This window comes from Myotis lucifugus, unplaced genomic scaffold, assembly GCF_000147115.1.
Source record: "Myotis lucifugus unplaced genomic scaffold, Myoluc2.0 scaffold_3, whole genome shotgun sequence".
NCBI classification, from domain to species: Eukaryota; Metazoa; Chordata; class Mammalia; order Chiroptera; family Vespertilionidae; genus Myotis; species Myotis lucifugus.
Window position 1 is genome coordinate 25,737,272 of NW_005871051.1, and position 22,894 is coordinate 25,760,165.

Sequence of the window (22,894 nt, forward strand, 5' to 3'; positions counted from 1 at the left end):
TCCATAAATGCTAACTTAAATTTAATAGTGTGGATATGACAAAACTCAATTAAAATCATTCTCAATTAAACATAAATATATACCACAGCCCTATCAGGTTCCCCAAGACAAAAAACAGATAAAAATCTTGATGAAGAATCCAGTCATGTAGAATCACTGACATGAAGACACCATTTGTATTAAGAAAGCTCCTAAAACATTGCTGATAGAAAAAAAATGTGTTATCCATAAATCTTATCCATACTAGAACTAGTATCTAGTTCTTAGGTTATAAAGTTATTTACATCATAAATTCTTAACCCACTGAAATCCTACTTTAAACAAAATGATTCTATAAAATTATCCTTAAGTAAACAAGACTTTCCATTTAAATGATGCTCTAAGACACAACTCGAATTAACAGAGTAATCCTGATCCCTAGGAGTTGCAGGCATTACAGTACATTTGTACACTAAGACAGTCTGATTCACACTGTCTGCTGGATTTTAGACAGCCTAATAAGTGACAAAATATTCATTCTTATAACAGTTCAAACTATGGAATTTCTATGTTGAATGGAAGGCAAGACACTTAGGAAATACAAGATAGAAAGTTAACAGTGAAGATGCAATTACTGGAAAAATGCTAAAAAGAATGCTTAGAATTAGAGAACAGGACCTCCTTATACACTAAGGCTAACAATACATAAAAGAGCAGTCAGTCATACTTAACTTCCTCATAAAAGCTAGCTCTGAATTTAGATATTTTTATAAGAACTTTTGATTTTGTAACATGTCATTAGTTTCAAAGTTTTAAAAAAATCCTTTTTTAGAAACTAACTGGAAGATATCTTTAAAGAATGTTTAAGGGTGATGTTCTAAAAATTCAAATGTCAGTTTGAAATTAGAAATTATATTGACACTTAAAGGAATCACATATTGACAATCACATATTTGAGATGCACCGCATCTCAAATAATGCAGTTACCAACACTTCCTAAATGAGGGCAAATTTTTCCTGACCTGAGAAATTTTTGAAATATTTCAGTGCAAACATAATATGAAAGTATGAAAATAAGAATAAAATCCCACATAAAACCTCACAAAAAAAAAAATCTCTGTAGTTTGGTTTATTTCTTTCCTATGTATTTATTATTCCTCTTTTCTCTTATTTTGCTTATTTCCCAAAAGAGTCACATAATTCTGAATATTGTTTTCATTTATATCCCATATTATGCCATAAAATTTATCCCATTACTGTCTGGATTATATATGAACCTATTCATGTGTCAGAGTTTATTAATCAATCACCTAGAGATAGATATTTAAATTTGTTTCCACATTTTTGCTCTTAAAAATATTGAGAAACATCTATTTTTATATAAATCTCTACTTTTGAGAGACTTCTTTTGGATAGAAGATAAAATTTCTTTCTGAGGACTTCAGTTTGAGTTCTAATCTTCTAGCTGGACACCTAGAAATATATAGCCTAACTCTTCAAATGTTTCCTTTCAGAAATGAGGAAACTATGGAACAAAGAACTTAAATTACTTGCTCCAAGTCAATCAGGTAGTTAGCAGCAGAAGCAGGACTACAACATCATGTTTTCTGACCTGAACAGAAATGAGGACCTTCTTCTCAGGAGACAAAATGAGAAAATCTTGAGTTAATTCAAAATTGAGCATGTTTAAGCACACATATTCACCCTCCCCACTCCATCCCTACACCCTCTCTCCACCAAAATAGACACATTTAAACAGTACAATGAAACTACTACCTCAATGATTCGGCTGTCAATCCTGTTATAGGGATGCCAAAGGCCCCGGTCATCACGCCACTGCCATATCGCACCATCTGTGTTCTGAGCATTTCCCTTCTTCAGCATGGTATCAACTGCAAAAATGCCTTCTTTTGGTAAACATGGCATAAGTTCACTGGGGGGAAAAAGTGCAATTATTTTAATAGCTTCTCAAAATATTAGTAAAGGTTAGGCCTCTAAAGTAAAACACCCTCTTATAAAAGCACAGTGATCATTAGCTCGATCTTTACCAAATCAGAGATGTCAGTTCATAGAGTTCTTGAGGACTGCGTGGAACAAGATCAATCTGCTCCTGACAACTTCCGTTGGAGGCACCACACAGGAGGAAGTGAAGTGTTTCTGCGATGTCTGTAAAACCAACAACAAAATACAAAAGCCTGTGAAACTAGTTATATTACCTACTTTATTTTTTATTGACTTTATTGAGTTACTTACACAGGTTAATAAAATTATATAGGTTTCAAGTGTACAATTCTATAATGCATCATCTGTATATTGCTTTGTGTGTTCACCATCCCAAGTCAAATTATCTTTCCATCACCATTTATCAGCCTTTTAAACCACTTTTACCTCCCCCACCCCCTTTTCCCTCTAGTAATCACCATTATGTTGTCTGTGCCTATGATTTCCCCTCCTTGTTTCCTTCACTTATTTCGCCTAGTCCACTAAGCCCCCTCCCCTCTGACAGCTGTCAGTCTGTTTTCTGTATCTATGAATATGTTTCTATTTTGTTCATTAGATAATATTACCTACTTTAAAAGGCAATCATTCCCTAGGAGGGAAAAATTATTTTCTTCTTGAGCAATATACTACTGAAGTTAAAGTAAAAGATCCAAATGAGGTATAACAAATACTTAAGAAAATTTTCTAAAAATTGTAACAATTTCTTTCTGAGGACTTCAGTTTGAGTTCTAATCTTCTAGCTGGACACCTAATCACAAATCCACCCAGAAACTTTAGGAATCTTTTATTACTTTCTTTGAGGAACACAGTGCTTTGTACGAAAGTACACTCAATGTGTTCTAACCTGCAATTTAAGTATTTTGTATACTTGTCTTCAATTCAAATAAACTGAAAATGTGTGGCAAATAGGATAAAACAAAGCAATTAAAAACATCTGAATCTTACCATATTTTGTGATCAGGAAAGACATTTTCTTATCTAACATTAAGCATGCCATCAAAGGGCAAAATCATTAAAATTATCGTCTACCACAGATTTCCATTCCCAGGAGACACCATTTTATGGAAGAATTTGCATGAGCCAGTTTAATATACAGTGTGAGTGGAGAGTTCTCAGCCTCCACAGGGTTTAGTCACTCTTAACAGCAACAACCTTAAAACAGGCTGGCTTTTTGTTGGTTGTGGTGTGTGCATTTGTATACATACTACGTACAGGACAAAATATATATAAACATTTCAGTGAAATGTTTTGCCAGTAATCAGTAAGATCTGTTGTTAAGGAAGTATTCACCATTGATTTGGGCAGAGAGGTAATCTCTGCCTCATAGAAATTTCACAAATAGTAAAGAAAATGTTTAAACTTTTCTTGAAAAGGTCATTTTGCCAACTTCCCAAAGAAATGTGAATACATGGCAATGTCACACAAGGATTCTTTACTTTTTTAAAAAAGATCAGATTCATGTTTTCATTGTTTTATTGTTATAGAAAGAAAATATATCTAGCAGCCCCTATAGTATGAAGGTGTGGTAAACTTCCTGAAGTATGCAAAAGAGGTGAAAATATTCATCATATTAAAAGAAAAAAAATCCATATTTAAACAAACAAAAGTCAGGCAGCAATTTCCCAAACCAGTATTTAGGGAAATGCTGTGCCCCATAGTAACAAGAGATAATCTGTACTCAAACTTTAGAAAATGGTAGGCTAGGTAAAATTCAAAGAACTCCTAGGGATTTTAATAAGTGAAGTATATTGTGACTACATCAAAAAAAGGAGCTATTTAAACTTTTCCCAGACTTATCTAGGCAGAGAGCACTTTGCTCATAGCAAAAGAAAAACAGTGCTCCTGGAATGCCAAGTTTGGGGATGTATCAATGATTTAAGAGGAATATTATCAATAAATCACCCAGCAACACTACTTTTCTGAAAAATTATGTGCCAATGCACTAATTCACAAGTAATGAAACTAAAAATAAAACTTAGTTTCCCTTCAAAAAGCAGTTTAAATTATACTACTTAGTAAATTACACAACTCAACAGTCTATCTGAGGCAGGGGGATCAAGGGCTCTTTTATTAGTGCATATCACCCCTACCTCCCAAGGTAACACCTTCAGAGATTAGAACTATGAATATGAAGTTACCCACAACTATAGGTGTTTCATACAAATGTGACCAATACTCTACAAGCAATAATCAAATATATTTTTAAAATTCTGTTATCTTCACACATTAACTTGTAAAATCTAAGGGTTAAGAAAGTGAGAGCAAATTGCAATAGCAGTGCAATAAAACTTAATTTCCTACATACTGAGTGGGGATGGGAAAGGCTCAGAAATACTAAAGTAACAAACATCAGTGACATTCATCTGTATAACTTGCAACTTTTTCGGGGAGAATAAAAGCATTCTGTAATCAGATGAACTGCTAGAAAATCTAATAAATATTACATAATTGATACTGTACAGATCTTAAGCCCTGGAACCACAAGGAAAATTTTTTTATTATATTATATACTTTAAAAATCATATGTAGGAAGCATTGATACATTGTCTTAACACAATTAGACAATATTTTTCTTCCTTTATTATACAGTCCCTATGACATTAGCAATCTTTTACTTGCTCGACTTACGTTGACTTTACTTATTAGATTTTTTTTAAAGCCACTTCTCCTGCTTAAAGTAGAATAATAAAATACCACTTACTTTGCTTCATAAGTTGAACGGCTAAAGTTGGACAGTTGGAACACATCAGAGAAAACATGCGAACCACCATTATGAACATCCCAGAACTTAAAATTGGTGGAGTTACAACCAACAGCTGTTGAACATTTGTAAGCAGATCTTTGGAGGCAACCTGCTGGAGTAAATTCTTCAAACATAAGGGAAAAAAAAAAAGAAATTGTCATATTGTGATTCAGCAATGCAAGGACTTTATGAAAATAACACCAAGAACTAAATGCTCACCTCTTCGTGTTGAAAATTGTCCACTAGACGTGCAAAACAAAGGCAAGTACTTTCTACTGACTTTTTGTCCTAATTTTTAATAAAGAAAAATAAAGTTTATTAATATACAACACTCTCACTGTTATGCATCACTACCTTATCTTCTTCCTAACCCAAAACTCTTGAAGGCTGGCTGAAAATGCAATGAGCCTAAGCAAAGTACAAAGAATAATATGATTTTAAAGTAAAGAGAATCCTACCGATAGAAACTCTCTCCTCCATTAAGGCCCCAATTGATAAAAGCAAATATACAGTAAAGGAGGAACAACTTTTATACTTTTGTAATTTTATTTTATTTATTTAACTCATTTGTGTTTTTATTTGTGGGAGGTTGAGGAAGAGGACAAGGGTCAGATCATCTGTGCATCACATATGGATAAACCTTTATTATATGACTCCATAGTGTACTTCTGTAATTTTAATATCTAAACATTATAATAAAAAATCCTATCATCCTAAAAAGCATTCCCAGTAGAAATATTTAAAACATGCATACACTAAAAAGTTAAAAATGTGTGTGAACCAGAGGTTTATTGATAATGTGAAAAACTAGTTATAGATTTTATATTCACGTTAACAACAATCGGAAAATACTATTAAAGTGGCTTTATTGAGAAAACATCTTAAATAAGTGACATAAGAACAAAAGAAACAATTTAATGACAAGTGTGAAAGAACTTGCTTTTCCTAATAAATGGGCTTACAATGTGATAACTAAGCTTACTTGTGTGAAAATGAGAGAATTCTGGTATTACAAAAGCTCTACACCTACTTCGCTGTCACTACTTAAGTCTAAAAAAAGTGCTACAATAGTGGCCAACTTTTTAACTTCTCTGACTGTCATGCCTACTTCCAAAATAAGACCTGAAATCACAGCTACCTAAAGAACGTATTTCTATGTTCTAACCCCATAAGTTATCTCAGACTAGTAAGTTTTTAAAAATAAAGAAATGAATGGTTCTACTTGTGTCTTGATCACCTTAGAAGAGAAGCACTCCAGAGTGATCCAATAATCATTATTATAGCAATCACACTTTAAAACATTTATATTGAAAGGAAATACAATTTCTCTACAACCTTGAGTTGAAAGTTAACTCATGATCTGTCCTCCACCGCAGTCTCTGTAAGCCTCAATTCTCATACTGCATCATCAGGTCTATTGATTCTATCTGCTAAATAACTGCTCCTGTTCTTCTCCTCAGAGAGCCTCAGTCTACATTTTCCATTTCATTTCCGTTCAGGACATGTCTAGTCTCTATCCTAATCTTGTCCCCCAAGTCTTGCCTCAAATGCCTTCCAGGAAAGAGTAATCTTTCCAAAAGGAAATTCTGATCATATCACATAGTAAACACTCAACTTTTGCTAAAATAACAAATTCATCCCTTAAAGTAAAATAGTTGAAGATATCAAGCATATCAAATACTGTTCATTTGCGTAAATCTACCAACATTTATAAAATACTTAATATGGTAAGTGAAACTGGGTTAACATAGGAAAAAATCACAGATCAGACAACATTTCTTATTTATACATCCAGTTGATAGATTTAAAACCCGGCTAAAATTGACATTTAAAAAACGTAATAAAAATGTGTCTGACACACAAAGTAGGTTCTATTTTACCTGGTGGGTTAGCCTTTGGGTAAGCAATGGGAGGGAATCTGCCACAAAATGAAATTCATCCGGCGTGATGCTCTGGCAGCAATTGGCTGCAATTGCTAGTGCATTTCTTTGGGCATTTATACTGAAGAACTCTAGATACAGCAAGCAGTCTGCCAAACCACCCTAAAATATAGAAAACTGTTAAAGTGAAGAAATACTCTTTATGAGCAATTAAAAAGCCTAATATCTTACAGAGATTACAATCTAGGAGCTGCTACAAATGTGAGTGTAAAATCCAACATTAAATGAAATATAGTGCTTTGGTAACAACACTTACCGCTTGTAGAATGGCTTTACTGTGTCTACGTGATAACATCTCCAAGGCGGTCAAGGCCTGCTCTGCCACATCAATACACTGAATTACTTGCAGCTGGAAACATAAAAAATAGGTAACCTAAGGCTATCATTCAAATTATTTCTAGTCACTTAACCACAGTATTTTCTTTAATTTCCATCCATCTATACGGCTACTAATGTGAAACCCATCATAGGAAACCAGCTTAAGCTATAACATACAGCCAAAACAGCTTCCAACGACTTTGCTGTCTTAAGACAGAAAAATGTTTTATATTGACAATAAACTATATCCAATTATGTAACTTTAATTTTAAACTTTATTCATATTCCAAAGTTATCAGATAATGTAATTTTATCATGCATTGAAAAGGAAAGACCTTAACATGGACCAAAACCACAACCTACCACATATGAAAAAATATTCCCTTTCTCCACTGACTCATTTTATGACCTTGAGCAAGGCAGTTTGTCTATTTCAGATTTCTCAGCTATAAAATGAGGGTATAAATAGCTATAACCTCACTGAGATGTTTTCTAAAAATAATAAAATTAGTTTTTATCAAGTGCTTTAAGTTCTTCTCTGATAGATTTTAATGTGGTAATTGTCATTATTAAAAATTATAAACCTCAGTTGATTTTATAATATTTTATTAATATCAACTTTAAAATACTGCTCTGAAATGCTTTTTTGGAATCTTAGCTAAAAATATATTTTAGCTAGATAATGAATACAAACTGTGGCCTCACAATGTGAGGTACTACTTTAGAATTCAGAAGTCATGAGTCCTCAACTTGGTTCCTCTACCCCTGCTTTTGAACAAATTGGGCAAAAGTAGGATTACCTTTTCTAAAAAGACAGGAATTGCATCTACGACAACAGCAGATGATCGAGGAAGGGCTTCCATCATGTAGGTTAAGGCTCGACAAGCATGGTTCATCTTGAAAACAAGAAGGCATTTTTTTACTAAACAAAACAAACAAAAACAACAACCTCAAAATACAAAATTTGAAGTATTTTTAAAAATTCAGGACATACTTACAATATCAAAATTATGCTCCATCTGCAATAATGTTATCTGTTAAAAGATTTTATGACAAAGTATTAGAAGCTATCTATATTCTTAGAGAAAAGTCCTAGAGGAAGTATTGCTTCCTCTACACTTCAACTGAAATAGAAAAGTATTACTCAAGACTTTTACCATATAAAAATAATATCAAGTTAAAAACCTAGCATGCAGACCAGCTGGTGTGGCTCAATGGTTGAGCATCAACCTATGAACCAGGAGGTCACAGTTTAATTCCCTGTCAGGGCACATGCCCCGGGTTGCTGGCTTGACCCCCAGTGTGGGGCATGCAAGAGGCAGCATGACATTTGTTAAATAAAAATTGTCAGTACAGATTCAGGGCCATAGCTTAAACTCTAGGGTTTGAACACAATATTGATCATTATCAGAAACTATGCACTAATTAAAACATAAATTAATATATTTATTCTACAAATGCAGGAAGGAGTCTAAATATATTATTATTTTAGTTTCTCTTGTGGAAAAGACCTTAAGGAGATTTCAACCACATTTTTCAAAGGAGAGAATACAAAACTGCTAGGTGCATATACTCTTATTCTCCTGAAGCAAGCCAAGCTACCAAAAAATTTCCTACTTGGGGAAACAGATCATTCATTGTTGTCTAGTTCAATAGAAAGTCTTAAAAGTACTGAATTTAAACTATAAAGTACCCTACAAATACATGCATAACTATAATAACAGACATCACATATTCTAATACAATAATCATTTAATAAGAGTGACTTTTCAGATCTCAATTACACTGGGCTCAGAATGAACACACACACACACACACACACACACACACACACACACACACACACACCCAGAGGTTCTGATAACTTTTTTTATAAAGCACCCACTCCATTTCAGGGGTTATCAGCACACTCTATGTCTCAAATCACCTATAATCAATCAGTCACTTAAAATACTCTAAATTGAAAGAGGCTGTCACATTAACAGAAAAAGTATAAATTCTCCAATACTTAAGTTGCGTTGACCATGTTTGGGGAGAATTACTATAGATTTATTCTATTCCACCAAAAAATGAAATACAGCTTCACAAGTGCATGATAATGTGTGTGTGTATGTGTGTGTGTATACACATTATCATATACTATATAAAAATATATATTTTTAACTTCCAATATGTTATATACACACACACACACACACACAATATTCACAATATATAAATATATATTCACAATATTCAACTGTGATAAAAGATAAACCTGGACAACTCATTAACAACAGTCATTCTTAATAGCATGAGCTGACTCATGTAGGTCTAGTAAGCATTTAAATCTAATCAAGAGTTAACAAATTAAGTAAAGTTGACTGTGTCAACATTTCTACCTAGATTTTTATAGCTTCTTTATTTAACTAATAAAAACTGCATTTTTAACAGTAGACAGTAAAAGGTAAACCTAGTTCTTTGTTGCTATGTATTTTTTAATGAACACCAACAAAACAAGAAAGTTTAATTTGGGAAACAGAAGCCAGCTACTGAAGAAGTCTGTAATTTGAGAATGAAAATTAGCATAGGCCAAATGTAAAAAGAAGTACAAAGGCTAATAATACTGTTTTCTTGAAATATTCAGGAATCAACATGCAAAGCTTTATTAGAGGGGAACTGGTAAGATTTAAGTGTTAGCTTTTATTTATCCAGATATGACTGGCTACAGGCAAAAAAATTAATTTAATCTTTATAAGCTCTGGCCAGAGCCCAGTCACCCAACAACTAAAAATAGGCAAAACAAAAAACAACAACAACAAAAAAAACCATGTCACCTTAGAGTTGACTGGTCTTCATTCAGCTCTCTCCTTAACACTCAGCTTACCCATAATTTGATAATGTAACCAAATGGAACAATCTGATATGTCAACCAGAATTTCATGTTTGTCAACGTTATTAGATATGTAAAAAAACTTACATATTTTTAACTTCCAATATGCTATGAATGTATTCATGATGTTCATTTTAGTCTTTGTTAGTTCTTTATTCAGATTTAAATTTTAGGCAACTTCCTTAATCTTGGACTAAGAAAATTTACCAAGCTACCATTTAAAAGACATTATGCTCAAGAGATTATCCCTTCCTTTTTCATATTAAAAAATTAAGCAATTAAGTTTAATAAATCTAAATATCAACTCATAATTGTGTTGAAAAATTATTACAAGATTTTTAAAAATTGTTTTTCTATAGTGGGTATTGTTTTTGTTTTTTTTTTCCTTTTGGTTTTGCTTAACAAAAAAACTTTTTAAGCTAGAAGGATCCACGTAGTGTTCTGGCTTGAGGGCTCTGCCATGCACACAAATCATCAAACGTAAAGCATGTATGGTCCACAAAGACAATCCACAAGTGAACTGCTTGTTATTGCCTCATGTATCACAGGGATATAAAAGAAAGCATGTAAATTTTGGTATAGTAAGTCAAGAGGCCAACAATTTAAAGGTAGTCATTTAATTATCAAAAATATTTACCAAACATCATTAGCTATCACTCACAATATCTGTAAGCATGAAATAAAAGCACTAAGCCACACTCTACTGACTCTTAATTCTGTTGTGTTTTAAAATTCATAATGGAAATAATCATACTTTCAGTAAAATACTGGAAGCATAGAGGACAACTGAGGTAAAACAAGGGGAAAACTCTCTTACCAAAGCTGGAACGACACTCTTGACAGGAAACCCTCCCAGTGTCTCCTCATTTCCCATGACCAGTAATTGACACATTTCAATAACTGCCTGGAGTTGCTGGCTTTCATCACTTGCTTGCAGTCCTTGCAGAAGCTGCTGGGCCTTAGAACCTTCACAGAGGGGGGGGAAAAAAAGATTTTTAAACATTTAAGAAAATTATTACTAGGTAAAAGATGTGACTCTACATGGTAGCTGGCTGCTTATCTTCTTTGCCTCCCAAATGAAGACTAAGTCTATATCAGGGTTAAGACAAGCTGCTGGTAATTCAAGGTAATTAAAATGGTTGAATTTACTATGCCTTAAAGTGATTTCACAGTTATGTATATATTTCTGTCTTAATATTTACCTATTTAAATGAGAGAAGCTGATTGTTTTTTTAATGGGCTAAAATAAAAAATATCCATACGACAAATTGTTACGGTTAACATATCCGCTATATATATATAACTATATATAGGGTGACCCCAAAAAATGTATACACACACTTTGAATAACTATAAAGGTGATATTTATTAAAATACATTTCATTTTCAAAGTTGAGCTACCAGCTGTTAAAGTGTGTATCCATTTTGGGGGATATATATATGAAATATATAGTGAGCAAACATTTTCCGCAATAATAAAAGCCTGCTAAACAATAATGTCCAGGCTTCAAAGAAAATGTCATATACTTCTAAATATCTGTATCAGAATGGAATCCAATTAACAGTGAAAGAGCAAGAAAATAAAGACAACAAAACAATGCATCTAACAAAAGAGAATGGAAAGAACGAGAAAGTATTTCCTAAAAACAAAAAACAGCAAATGAAGGACTTTTTTCACTTCCTCTCATTTCATTTGCAGATGCTATCAGAGTAGTTTAAAGAACTACTTTAAAGGCTCAATTCCATTGTCTAAACAACTGAAAAATGCTAAGACTCACAGGGAGATGAGCTGTCAAAAAGCTGAACAAGAAACTCAAAAATAGTCTCCAAATATGTTTCAAATTTTTGTGGACACCCTCCTTATAATTATGATTAATGTAATCAATGATCACCAATTTATACCTCATGTTACTTTTCAAGCCCTTTCTCTTCTTACACCTTGTCAGCTTATTCTTTTTGTACTGGATTTTTTTCACTCCTATATCATTAAGTATTAAAATGAGGAGAAATATGTTTGGAAAATGCCAATAAATGTGGAATTCATATAAAAACCAAAGGTTTTTATTTCAATAAAACTTCATTGTATTCCTGGAAGGCATAAGCCTCTCAAAGAGACACAGATGATCCTTGCAAGGTTTGTTTTCTATATTATTTAAGATTGTGGCTAATAAATAAGTACTACTGCCTTCCTACATTTGCCATAATTAAGAGTCCATCTAAAAATATATTGCAAGAAAGCCAACTTCAAAGAAATACCATCTTTAAAATTTCAAAATAATATCAGTGCTAGTTAGAGCAGGCTAATTTTTGTGTTGAAATAATGTGGAAAGAAAAACAAAATGAGGGGAATGTAACTAGTGAAAACAAAAAATCCTCAGTTGTGCCTACATTCATTTCTAAAGAATGAAATAGTTCATATAAAGTATGCCCTAATAGCACAACTATCTGAAAAAACCCAAACTGACACATATGCCATTGGATATCTTATAAACATTTTGAGGTTAGAATTTTAAGGACATAGATCATTTTGGCATGATCAAAATCATAATCAATATCCCCCAGAGGATATTATGCTAAGTGAAATAAGTTAGAGAAAGATAAATACCATATGATTTCACTTTTATGTGGAATCCAAAAAACAAAATGAAGAAAGCAGAAATAAACTCTTAGATACAGAGAACAAACTGATAGTTGCCAGGTGGTAGGGTGGTTGAGAGGCTGGATAAAAAAAGGTGAAGAGATTAAGAAATACAAATTGGCAGTTACAAAATAGTTCTAGGTATGTAAAGTACAGAGCTTAGGGAATATAGTCGATAATATCATAATAACTATATATGGTGTCAGGTGAATGCCAAGACTACTCAGGAGAATCACTTTGCAAGTTACATAAATGTATATAACCACTATGCTGTACACCTGAAACTAAAATAATACTGAATATCAAATAAAATTAAAAATAAATGTTAAGAGTCCCAGGAACCACTCAGGAGTCTATGGACCACATTTTGGAACCATTATCACAGATCAAGGGTTGGTTGGCAAATATTTTCCATAAAGAGCCATATTCTGCTTTCTGCTCGTTTTTGTAAAGCTTATGAACTAAAAATGATTCATGCCTTTTTAAATAGCTGAAAAGTTTAAGAGTAATATTTTGTGACATGTGAAATTAAATGAATATGAATTTCAGCATCCAGAAATAAAGTTGTATAGGAATAGAGCCATGCAAATCTGTTTACGTATTGTCTGTGTCTGCTTTCATGACACAGTGTCAGAGGTGAAGAGTTGCAACAGAGACTCTATGGCAGCCGTGGGCAAACTACGGCCCGTTTGAAATGAATAAAACTAAAAAAAAAAAAAGACCGTACCCTTTTATGTAATGATGTTTACTTTGAATTTATATTAGTTCACACAAACACTCCATCCATGCTTTTGTTCCGGCTCTCCGGTCCAGATTAAGAACCCATTGTGGCCCTCGAGTCAAAAAGTTTGCCCACCCCTGCTCTATGGTCTACAAAGGCCAATATATTTACTATCTGGCCTTTTACAGAAAATATAAGAAAAGATAGGTAAAATGAGTAACATAATTAGAATCTATAATAAAAACCATTTAACTTTTTAAAACTGAAAAACATAACATAAAAAATCTAAAACTCACTGATAAGTTTCCAAGAAGATTAAACACAGCAGAAAAAAGAATTGGTGAATTTGAAAGCTGGCCAAATAGAAAGTTTTCAAACTGGGTAAAAGAAAAAAATTCTTATAAAAACAACAATAAAATGGAGTCAAGAGACATGTTGAGTGAGTCCAAATTTGAATATATGTATGATTTTGATACTCCCAGAAGGAATGAAGGAGAATATTTGAAGAGATAGTGAGATAGGAGAAATATTTGACAAGACGATGGCAAAGAATTTTCCAAAACTGATGAAAGATATCAACTCACAGACTCAAAGGTTAAGTGAAACCCAAGCAGATGAAAATGAAAACAATATCACATAGACCTAATATAGTCAAACTACTAAAAATTAATTACGTTTTGAAAAAGCAAATCTTAAAAGCCAGAGGAAAAGGACATTGCCTTGGAAGGGCAGCAGTAAGACTTTGAAAGAGAAACCAGGGAAACCAGATGACATTACAAGTGCTGAAGATTTTACAACTGGGGGAAATATCTTTGAGAAATCCAAACAAATGCAAAGAGAAATTATTACTAGCAATCATTCACTACAAGGAAAAAAAAATTATTCAAGCTAAAGGGAAACAAATTCTAGAAGAAAAAAAATGCAGGAAGGAATTAAAATGGCACATATATTGACAAACATAAAAGAATATGGATGTTCTAAAATAACAGTTATGTCTTATTGTGTTTATAACACATGTATATGTAAAACAAATTGTAACAATAGCATTAAGGATTGCAGGAAGTAAAGAGTTGAATTTTCGTAAGCTTCTTAAACTGTCTGTATATGATAGGCTATATATGGTAGGCTATATAAACCAAGGATATGAATTATCATCTCTAGGGTAACTACTAAAAGAAGTATATAAGGATATATAATTAACAAGTTAGCAAAAGAAAAAAAAATGACACCACATTTTTTATACATGACAGGTAGGAATGCAAAAATAGTAAAACTCCAAAAGAGGGTGATTTACAACATCTGCCAAATGTTATATGCATTTACCTTTTTACACAGCAATCTCCCTTTCAGAAATCTATCCTACAGATAACACAGAGAAAAATAGGAAATAACCCAAATTATTTAGCCAGTTCAAAAGGAAACTGGCTAAGTAAACTGTAGCACCATGGTGCTTTATAAAAGGGAAAAAAATTATTTCTCTTGCAATCTACATATGCAACTATGAAGAGTGACACCAAAATATGTTGTTAAAAGCAAGGTAAGGTGTGCAAAGTTTACCACCTTTATCTAAGAAAGGCAGTATGGAGGAGAGAAACCAAGATGGCGACATAGGTAAACACTGGAAATTGCTGCCTCGCACAACCACTTCAAAAATACAACTAAAAGACAAAACGAACATCATCCAGAACCACAGGAAGGCTGGCTGAGTGGAAATTCTACAACTAGAAGGAAAGAGAAAAGCACACTGAGACTCAGAGGAGGTGCAGAAGTAAAGTGCAGAGGTACAGAGGTGCACTCGGAAAGGGTTGGCAACTGAGGATGCGGTTGTCTTTTTCAATTGGGAGGGAGTCACAAGCCCCCGACTGCTCTGAACTCCAGTTCCGGGCGAGTCTCTGGGGACCCAGACTCATACGGGGAGAAACTGGACTGTCTGGGATCAGGTAAAACTCGAGGGCGGCTTTCTCTCAGAGGCGCTTGCAGATTACTGACCTGGGGTCTCTTAGGGCTGGGCTCAGGAACAGCCATAGCTGTTTGCTCCACCCTACTGATTCCCTGAGACCCCGCCCCACCCAAGCTGTGGGCAGAGGCTTTTGCATATGAATGGTCTGGCCCTTTGCAATCTAAAATTACCTAACAAACAGCAGCCCGGAGAGAACCAGAACATCCAAAAGAAGGCTCAAGGCCCCACAGCAGCTTGCAATGCTTCACAGCTGGGCCTCATCTGGGCACCTCCAAACCCCAAACAAAGAAGAGGAATCTGCAGATCTCTCTGTACCTCCTGCTGGGTAGCCTCAGGCAGAGGCTAAATTAGCACCTCCTTAGAGATTCAAGAGCAGTGTATCCGGTGGTCAGAGGGGGACCATCCAGATTACAACTCCTCAGATCCATAAGGGACACACTCAGGGGGCAGACTCAGTGAGCACCAAAGCCCCCACTGAAGCAAGTCTTGCCCCATAAGGGTGTCTCCAGCACAGAAGTTCTTCCACCATAGACATAGCTGATTCTCACAGTCAATTAGCCTGGAGGTCAATTCCTCCCAGTGATACCTACAACAATCAAGACTTAACTACAACAAGACTGTGCACACAGCCCACAAAGGGGTGTACCAAGAGTGTCCACCTCAGGTAATTGGGGAGGCTGAGCCACTGGGCCCTATAGGACACCTAACACCCAAAGCTACTCTATCAACACAGGGAAGCAGCCAAAATGCGGAGACAAAGAAACAGGTCACAAATGACAGAAATGGAGGAAAGCAAACTACTGGATATAGAGTTCAAAACCACGGTTATAAGGTTTTTCAAGAATTTTCTAGAAACCGCAGATAAATTTAGTGAGATCCTTGATAAATCTAGTAAGACCTTCGAGGATATGAAAAAGGACCAACCAGAAATTAAGCATACACTGACTGAAATAAAGAATATTATACAGAGATCCAACAGCAGACTAGAGTATCGCAAGAATCAAGTCAAAGATTTGAAATATGAAGAAGCAAAAAACACCCAACTGGAAAAGCAAAAGGAAAAAAGAATACAAAAATGTGAAGATAGTGTAAGGAGCCTCTGGGACAACTTCAAGCATACCAACATCCGAATTATGGGGGTGCCAGAAGAAGAGAGAGAGCAAGATATTGAAAACCTATTTGAAGAAATAATGACAGAAAACTTCCCGGAACTACCTGGTGAAAGAAATAGACTTATAAGTCCAGGAAACGCAGAGAACCCAAAACAAAAGGAATCCAAAGAGGACCACACCAAGACACATCATAATTAAAATGCCAAGAGCAAAAGACAAAGAGAGAATCTTAAAAGCAGCAAGAGAAAAAGTTAGCTACCTACAAGGGAGTACCCATACGAATGTCAGCTGATTTCTCAACAGAAACTATGCAGGCCAGAAGGGAGTGGCAAGAAATATTCAAAGTGATGAATGCCAAGAACCTACAACCAAGATTACTTTACCCAGCAAAGCTATCATTCAGAATTGAAGGTCAGATAAAGAGCTTCACAGATAAGAAAAAGCTAAAGGAGTTCATCAGCACCAAACCAGTATTATATGAAATGCTGAAAGGTATCCTTTAAGAAGCAGAAGAAGAAAAAGGTAAAAGATACAAATTATGAACAACAAATACATATCTATCAACAAGTGAATCTAAAAATCAAGTGAATAAATAATCTGATGAACAGAATAAACTGGTGAATATAATAGAATCAGGGGCACAGAAAGGAAGTGGACTGACAATTCTCGGGGGGAAAGGGGTGTGGGGGTGCGGGTAGAGACTGGAAAAAATCGTACACCTATGGATGAGGACAGTGGGGCGGGTAAGGGAAGAGGGTGGGGTGGGAACTGGGTAGAGGGGAGCTTAGGGGGTAAAAAAGAGGAACAACTGTAATAATATGAACAATAAAGATTTAATTAAAAAATATAAAAATAAAAAAAAGAAAGGCAGTGTGTATGAAATATCTAACAAGAATTTATTTATTTCTCAAGTAAATATCAGAAGAATAAATCATTAAATTAACCAAGGTTATCTGTGTGGGAGGAGGAAACAGAGTAAAGGGACATTAAGCAAAGAAGCGACTATGTCATTATCATTAGGAACTGGAACTTTTGGCATTGGAGAAAGAAGATATAAGATAAAGTTAATTAAAACCCGGTAGGTGTAAGTTTGCATCGGCAGCATTAGTATGAACTCAATTTTTATTTACTATTTTTTAAAGTTTTTATTGACTTTTTAGAGAGAGAGGAAGGAAGAGGGAGAAAGAGACAGAAACATCGATGAGACAAAAACATCAATCACTGCCTCCTGCACATCTCCTACTAGGGACTGAGTCCAAAACCCGGGCATGTACCCTGACCGAGAATCAAACCAACGACCTCTTGGTGCATGGGATTATGCTCAACAAACTGAGCCACACTGGCTGGTCATAATTTTTATTTTAAAAGATAAAATGCAACTACTTACTAGGTTTGTCCATTTAAAGTGTCTAATAACAATGATCAAAACAGTAGCAATGAATGAATATGCCTCTCCAGACTGTGGGCTCCAAATACCATTTCATATTAAAAAAATCAGGGTTCTCTGAAGAAATGTTTGATTTCATGTATGGGGGTGTGTGGTGGAGGTGGTGGAGGAAAGAGCTAAACTTCTCACATCAGAAAGCAAGGTAGTTATGAAAAATAGCCTTAGCCTGGCCAGCATGGCTCAGTGGCTGAGCAATAATCTATGAACTATGAGGTCATGATTAGATTTTCGGCCAGGGAATATGCCCAGGATGTGGGCTGGATCCCCAGTGTGGGGTGTGCAGAAAGTGCCGAGCAATGATTCTCTCTCATCATTGATGTTTCTATCTATCTCTCCCTCTCCCTTCCTCTCTGAAATCAATTAAAAACATATATTTAAAGAAAGCTAAAGATAGTATTCTATACCATAAAAAACTTAACTGGATTTATAATTATGCATAAGTTATTCTGAGTTACAAAGTGAGACTTTAAAAATCGCCACTGTCATGCCATACATGACAAGATTTCTGGATTATAATACGTTAATTTGATGAAATGAGACCAGTGACTGTGACTGGTAATTGTACTGAGAAATCTTTCCTCCAAGGCTCATATTACAACTGTCTCTATTATATTGTAAAAAAACTCAAGATTTAAATATATGAAAATCGTGCCATCAAATGCTGTAATAATCAATGTAATCATCTGAGATTCTTTACTCTTCTATAACTCAAATAAATAAGAGTCATCTGGCTGGCATAGCTCAGTGGTTGAGCATCGACCTATGAACCAGGAGGTCAGAGTTCAATTCCCAGATAGAGCATATGCCCAGGTTGTGAGCTGGGTCCCCAGTGTGGGGGCATGCAGGAGGCAGCCAATCCAATGACTCTCATCATTGATGTTTCTCTCTCTTTCCCTTCCTCTCTGAAATCAATAAAAATATATTAAAACAAAACAAAGAGTCAATCTTGCTATAAATTTTGGTTTTCTAATGATTCCAATTCAGTAATCAAAAGTATAGAAGAAAAACCTTAGAGTTTCTATATTTAAAAGAAAAATGTACAAAAGCTCAATTTTTAAAACAGGTTAAAGTTCATGAGAACTTCCTTACATCAATAGGTAAGCAATAAAAACAGCACTCAACTAATTATTAAAGGATTGGTGGGGGTTGGGGAAGGAGAACGAATTTAAAAGTATTTACTTACTAGCTCCACTTCCAATTGTTCTGTGGAAAAGTTGTGACATCCGAGGACCAAGAGGGCCAAACAGGTGTGGAGGAAGACCCCTGGCCTCTAACAGAGCTAAAGAGAAAGAGGCAGGAGTAGTTGAGTTAATTGATGCAACTAATCCTATCTAAAAATTTGAAGCAACTGATTCACCTCACATAACTGATTTGGACAATGTTACCTTCCATGTTGAACTTTAAGAGAAGCTACATTAAACGTTCAAGACCACTCTCATATTAATTATACTAAGATCTGTTACTTCAAGGTATCTTAAGGTTTTATGGCAATATTAAATATCAGTATACCAGCAGGAACGATGAGAGTGGTCCAAGAAAAACTCAAAGTAAATATTTATTTTGAAGAAATTGTATGGCAAACACCCTTGCGCTGTTCTTCCTCTGATATGGGTCATGACAACCTCTAATCTAAAAACATGAAAAATTAGCCCTAGCTGGTTTGGCTCAGTGGGTAGAGTGTCAGCCTGTGAACTAAAGGATCCCAGGTTCGATTCTGGTCAAGGGCACATGCCTGGGTTGCAGGCACAATCCTCAGTAGGGGATGTGCAGGAAGCAGCCGATCAATGATTTTCTCTCATCATTGATGTTTCCACCTCTCTCTCCCTCTCCTTTCCTCTCTGCAATCAATAAAAATATATTTAAAACAATAATAAATAAATAAAATAAAAACATGAAAAATTATTTTCATCAGTTTCAAAAAAATAAGAAACCTGTGTTCATGAGAGTTCTAGTCAAGGAGAGATTATTGTAAGTTCCTTCAGAAATTTAAAAGCAATCTGAAACTGATTATAAATAACACTTATAAGCCTCACACTGGAAATCAGCCATCTCAAGATGATAAAAACATATACTCATCCACTTGTAAAGAGCATATATATAAAGCTGCTTTTAAAAAAGCACTAACACCATTAAAATAGCTGGAGCTTATGTACACATTTTACATCTGTTTGGAAATAGGTGATCAAGAATACAAAAGATCATGGCAAAAAAGTAGCATACTGGATGCGTTATTAGGTACCAGAGAATAATATATTAAGCTACCCTGCCCTAGACAGTTTGGCTCAGTGGATAGAGCATCTGCCTGCAGAATGAAGGATCCTGGGTTCAATTCTGGTCAAGGGCACATGCCTGGGATGCGGGCTGAATCCCCAATAGGGGGTGTGCAGGAGGCAGCCGATCAATGAGTCTCTCTTTAACACTGATTTTTCTATCTCTCTCTCCCTCTCTGATATCAATAAAAATATATTTAAAAAAAAACAGCTACCCCCTTTCACAATCTTCCTTAATTTATTACCAGCTACACATGCAAACATAATGAAGAAAAATTTAAAATATTCAAAATAAATATAAGATTTTGTCTAGTTAAACAGATAAAATGAGGAGCCAGGAAATCATTTTCTAATTCCAAATCATCAAATCACCACTAAATAAGGAGCTTTTTTTTAAGTACATGCATTGCTAGATTATGTTTAAAGAAACTTATCTCAATTAATTTCAACAAAGAATAGCAGTATAGACAGCCCATAATAATGGTTTCTTATAAGCTCAAAACTGTCTTTACCTTGTAATCGTCCCATCTCAGAGTCATCTGATTCACTCTCCCCAGAAGTGGTCATGCCCACAGCCCCTGCAACAGAACTAGAGGCTTCAAAGAGGGAAAAAAAAGGCAAGGGTTAAAAGAGGAATATTTAAACTCATTACGTTTGGTTTATCTTTAGAAAGAAAATGGAATGAGACCATGAGTGGGGGGGGGGGGGGTTATGGGGGATGTGACCTCATCAATACCTTAATCAATAAAGAAATACCTTTGTTCATGTAATACCTTAATCAATAAAAAAATTAAAGATTAAAAAAAATTCAAAACAAATAAATAAATAAAAAGAAAGAGGAGTGCCCTGCAGGTGTGGCTCAGTGGTTGAACCAGGAGTTCGAGGTTCAATTCCTGGTCAGGGCACATGCCCAGGTTGTGTGCTCGATTCTCATTCTGGGCGATACAGAAAGCAGCCGATGGGTATCTCTCTCTCCCTTACTCTCTCTCAGCATGTCCTTGGGTGAGGATTCAAAATAAATGCTTCAAATGAAGGGAGTCTTGTACCAACTGTGTAAGAGCTGTCTGAGAATGGATACTTGCTGAAAGATGCTGAGTTAACATCATCAATTTACACTCTACACTAACTTAGAGGGTTTCAAATACTAAGAAAGTAAAGCACATTACATGGTAGTACACTTGAAATTCAAAAATAAAAATTTTTAGAAAGCACATTACTCAGAAAAACTCAATATTAAGCTAATAAGTAATTCACCTTTTTCTCCAAAACTACTGTAGTATGCTGGCAGAATTCCTGTAGAATCCACCAGGGATCCAGCCTCCAAAGTGTACTGAAGCTAGTACTGTTCTAATACCAGTGAACATGCCACATGCATCTTTTACATAAACTTGGAAAATACCTAAATCACATTGTGGTTTCAAATATGAGTGACAATGAAAACACAGGTGAATGTTTAAGAACCTAATACCGTGGTCGGCAAACTGTGGCTCGCGAGCGACATGCAGCTCTTTGGCCCCTTGAGTGTGGCTCTTCCTAAGCCTTAGGAGTACCCTAATTAAGTTAATAACAATGTACCTACCTATATAGTTTAAGTTTAAAAAATTTGGCTCTCCAAAGAAATTTCAATTGTTCTACTGTTGATATTTGGTTCTGTTGACTAATGAGTTTGCCGACCACTGACCTAATCCCTTGAAGCTTTTACCCTCTTAGGTAAATATCCCATGGAAGAACATTTTACACTCCACCCCGCTATTACAGCCTCCAATTATATCCATGTGAAATGAACAACCTCTTATACCACTTGGAGTGCGAGTGAATTTCCCGCCAAAATATAAGATGGCTCTGTCTTTTGGTTTTGTTCCATCCACCAAAAGGGTGGATTACAAACAAATATTTGGTAATACGCAGTTACAATCGGCCCGAGTTTACACGTTTCCCGCACTCCACCGCAAATCTATATGAACCGAGTTAAAGACGGCTCCCGCGGAGTACGCGCAATTCACGCGAGCCGACTTAACTCGTTTCCCGCACTCCAAGTGATACCTTATGGAGCAGAATGCCACAGCCATTATAAATATGCACTTCTTTTCTAAGATCTGGATTTGAGAGTCACACATCCTAGTTTGTAAACTCAGGGCAAGCTTAACCATTATATGCATCAAGTTTGCCTCATTTGTAAAATGAGGGTAACAGCACTCACACCTCAGCAGGTTGTTTAGAATTTTCAATGAAAATATATGTAAAGTGCTTAATTCTGTGTCTGTAATAGAGTGTACATACCATAACTATTAGCTATTATAATTACTGTAATGAGTCTACTTTAACAACACACTCAGCAGCTCCATTTCTGTCATCCATATGGGAATTGCCCCACTTCCATGTTCAGATTTGAAATAAACATTAAAACATTGGGAAGGATAGGCTGTGTATCATAAAAAGCTTAAATGAGTTGCATATGAAATGGATTATTTTCCCTAAATCTACCATTTTAATTCTTCAGGAAAACTATTTGAAAATAAGGTACAGGAAAAAGTCTCCTCCTATCAAAAGTGAGGCTGTCAGTTCTGTCAGTTCACCAAGTAATTTATCATACATAACTAGGAAAGACCATTGGGAAAATGTTAAGCTGGACAGAAAGCTGGGAACAAAAGGCATAAAACATGGATAAGTAGTGGGCAAACCAGAACCTTCCTGGCAAATGAGGACATGTGATCAACCACAGACATTAAACAAACACCAACCAACTAGCACATATTCTAATATTAAACAACAGTATATGAAAGTGCTTTGTTCAAAAGTATATGCTTAAACCAATGTGTTATCTTCCTGATTTAATGGCCTCATATCCATACATTTATAATGATGAACTGTAACATTTTAAATCATATCTTAA

General features: G+C 35.0%; 1 protein-coding gene across 19 annotated transcripts in view; it reads right to left on the reverse strand.

The window, feature by feature from the left end:
• TRIP12 (thyroid hormone receptor interactor 12) overlaps nt 1-22,894 on the reverse strand; it is a 128,049-nt gene that overhangs the window by 35,839 nt on the left and 69,316 nt on the right. For 8 of the 19 annotated variants that reach the window (XR_002831580.1, XR_002831581.1, XM_014463546.2 and 5 more), the window contains 11 exons: nt 20,514-20,597; nt 18,915-19,010; nt 10,671-10,819; nt 7,980-8,015; nt 7,782-7,877; nt 6,920-7,012; nt 6,604-6,765; nt 4,943-5,011; nt 4,682-4,847; nt 2,028-2,145; nt 1,753-1,912 (listed from right to left, as the gene is read on the reverse strand). Coding sequence is in view for 17 of the 19 variants with exons in the window: in XM_014463546.2 (XP_014319032.1) it covers nt 1,753-1,912; nt 2,028-2,145; nt 4,682-4,847; nt 4,943-5,011; nt 6,604-6,765; nt 6,920-7,012; nt 7,782-7,877; nt 7,980-8,015; nt 10,671-10,819; nt 18,915-19,010; nt 20,514-20,597 (1,229 nt within the window). In the remaining 2 variants the exon portion in view is untranslated. Of the gene's footprint in view, nt 1-1,079; nt 1,613-1,752; nt 1,913-2,027; nt 2,146-4,681; nt 4,848-4,942; nt 5,012-6,603; nt 6,766-6,919; nt 7,013-7,781; nt 7,878-7,979; nt 8,016-10,670; nt 10,820-18,914; nt 19,011-20,513; nt 20,598-22,894 lie in introns of those variants that run through there. The other 11 variants (XM_023762056.1, XM_023762032.1, XM_023762072.1 and 8 more) reach the window with 5 other exon arrangements.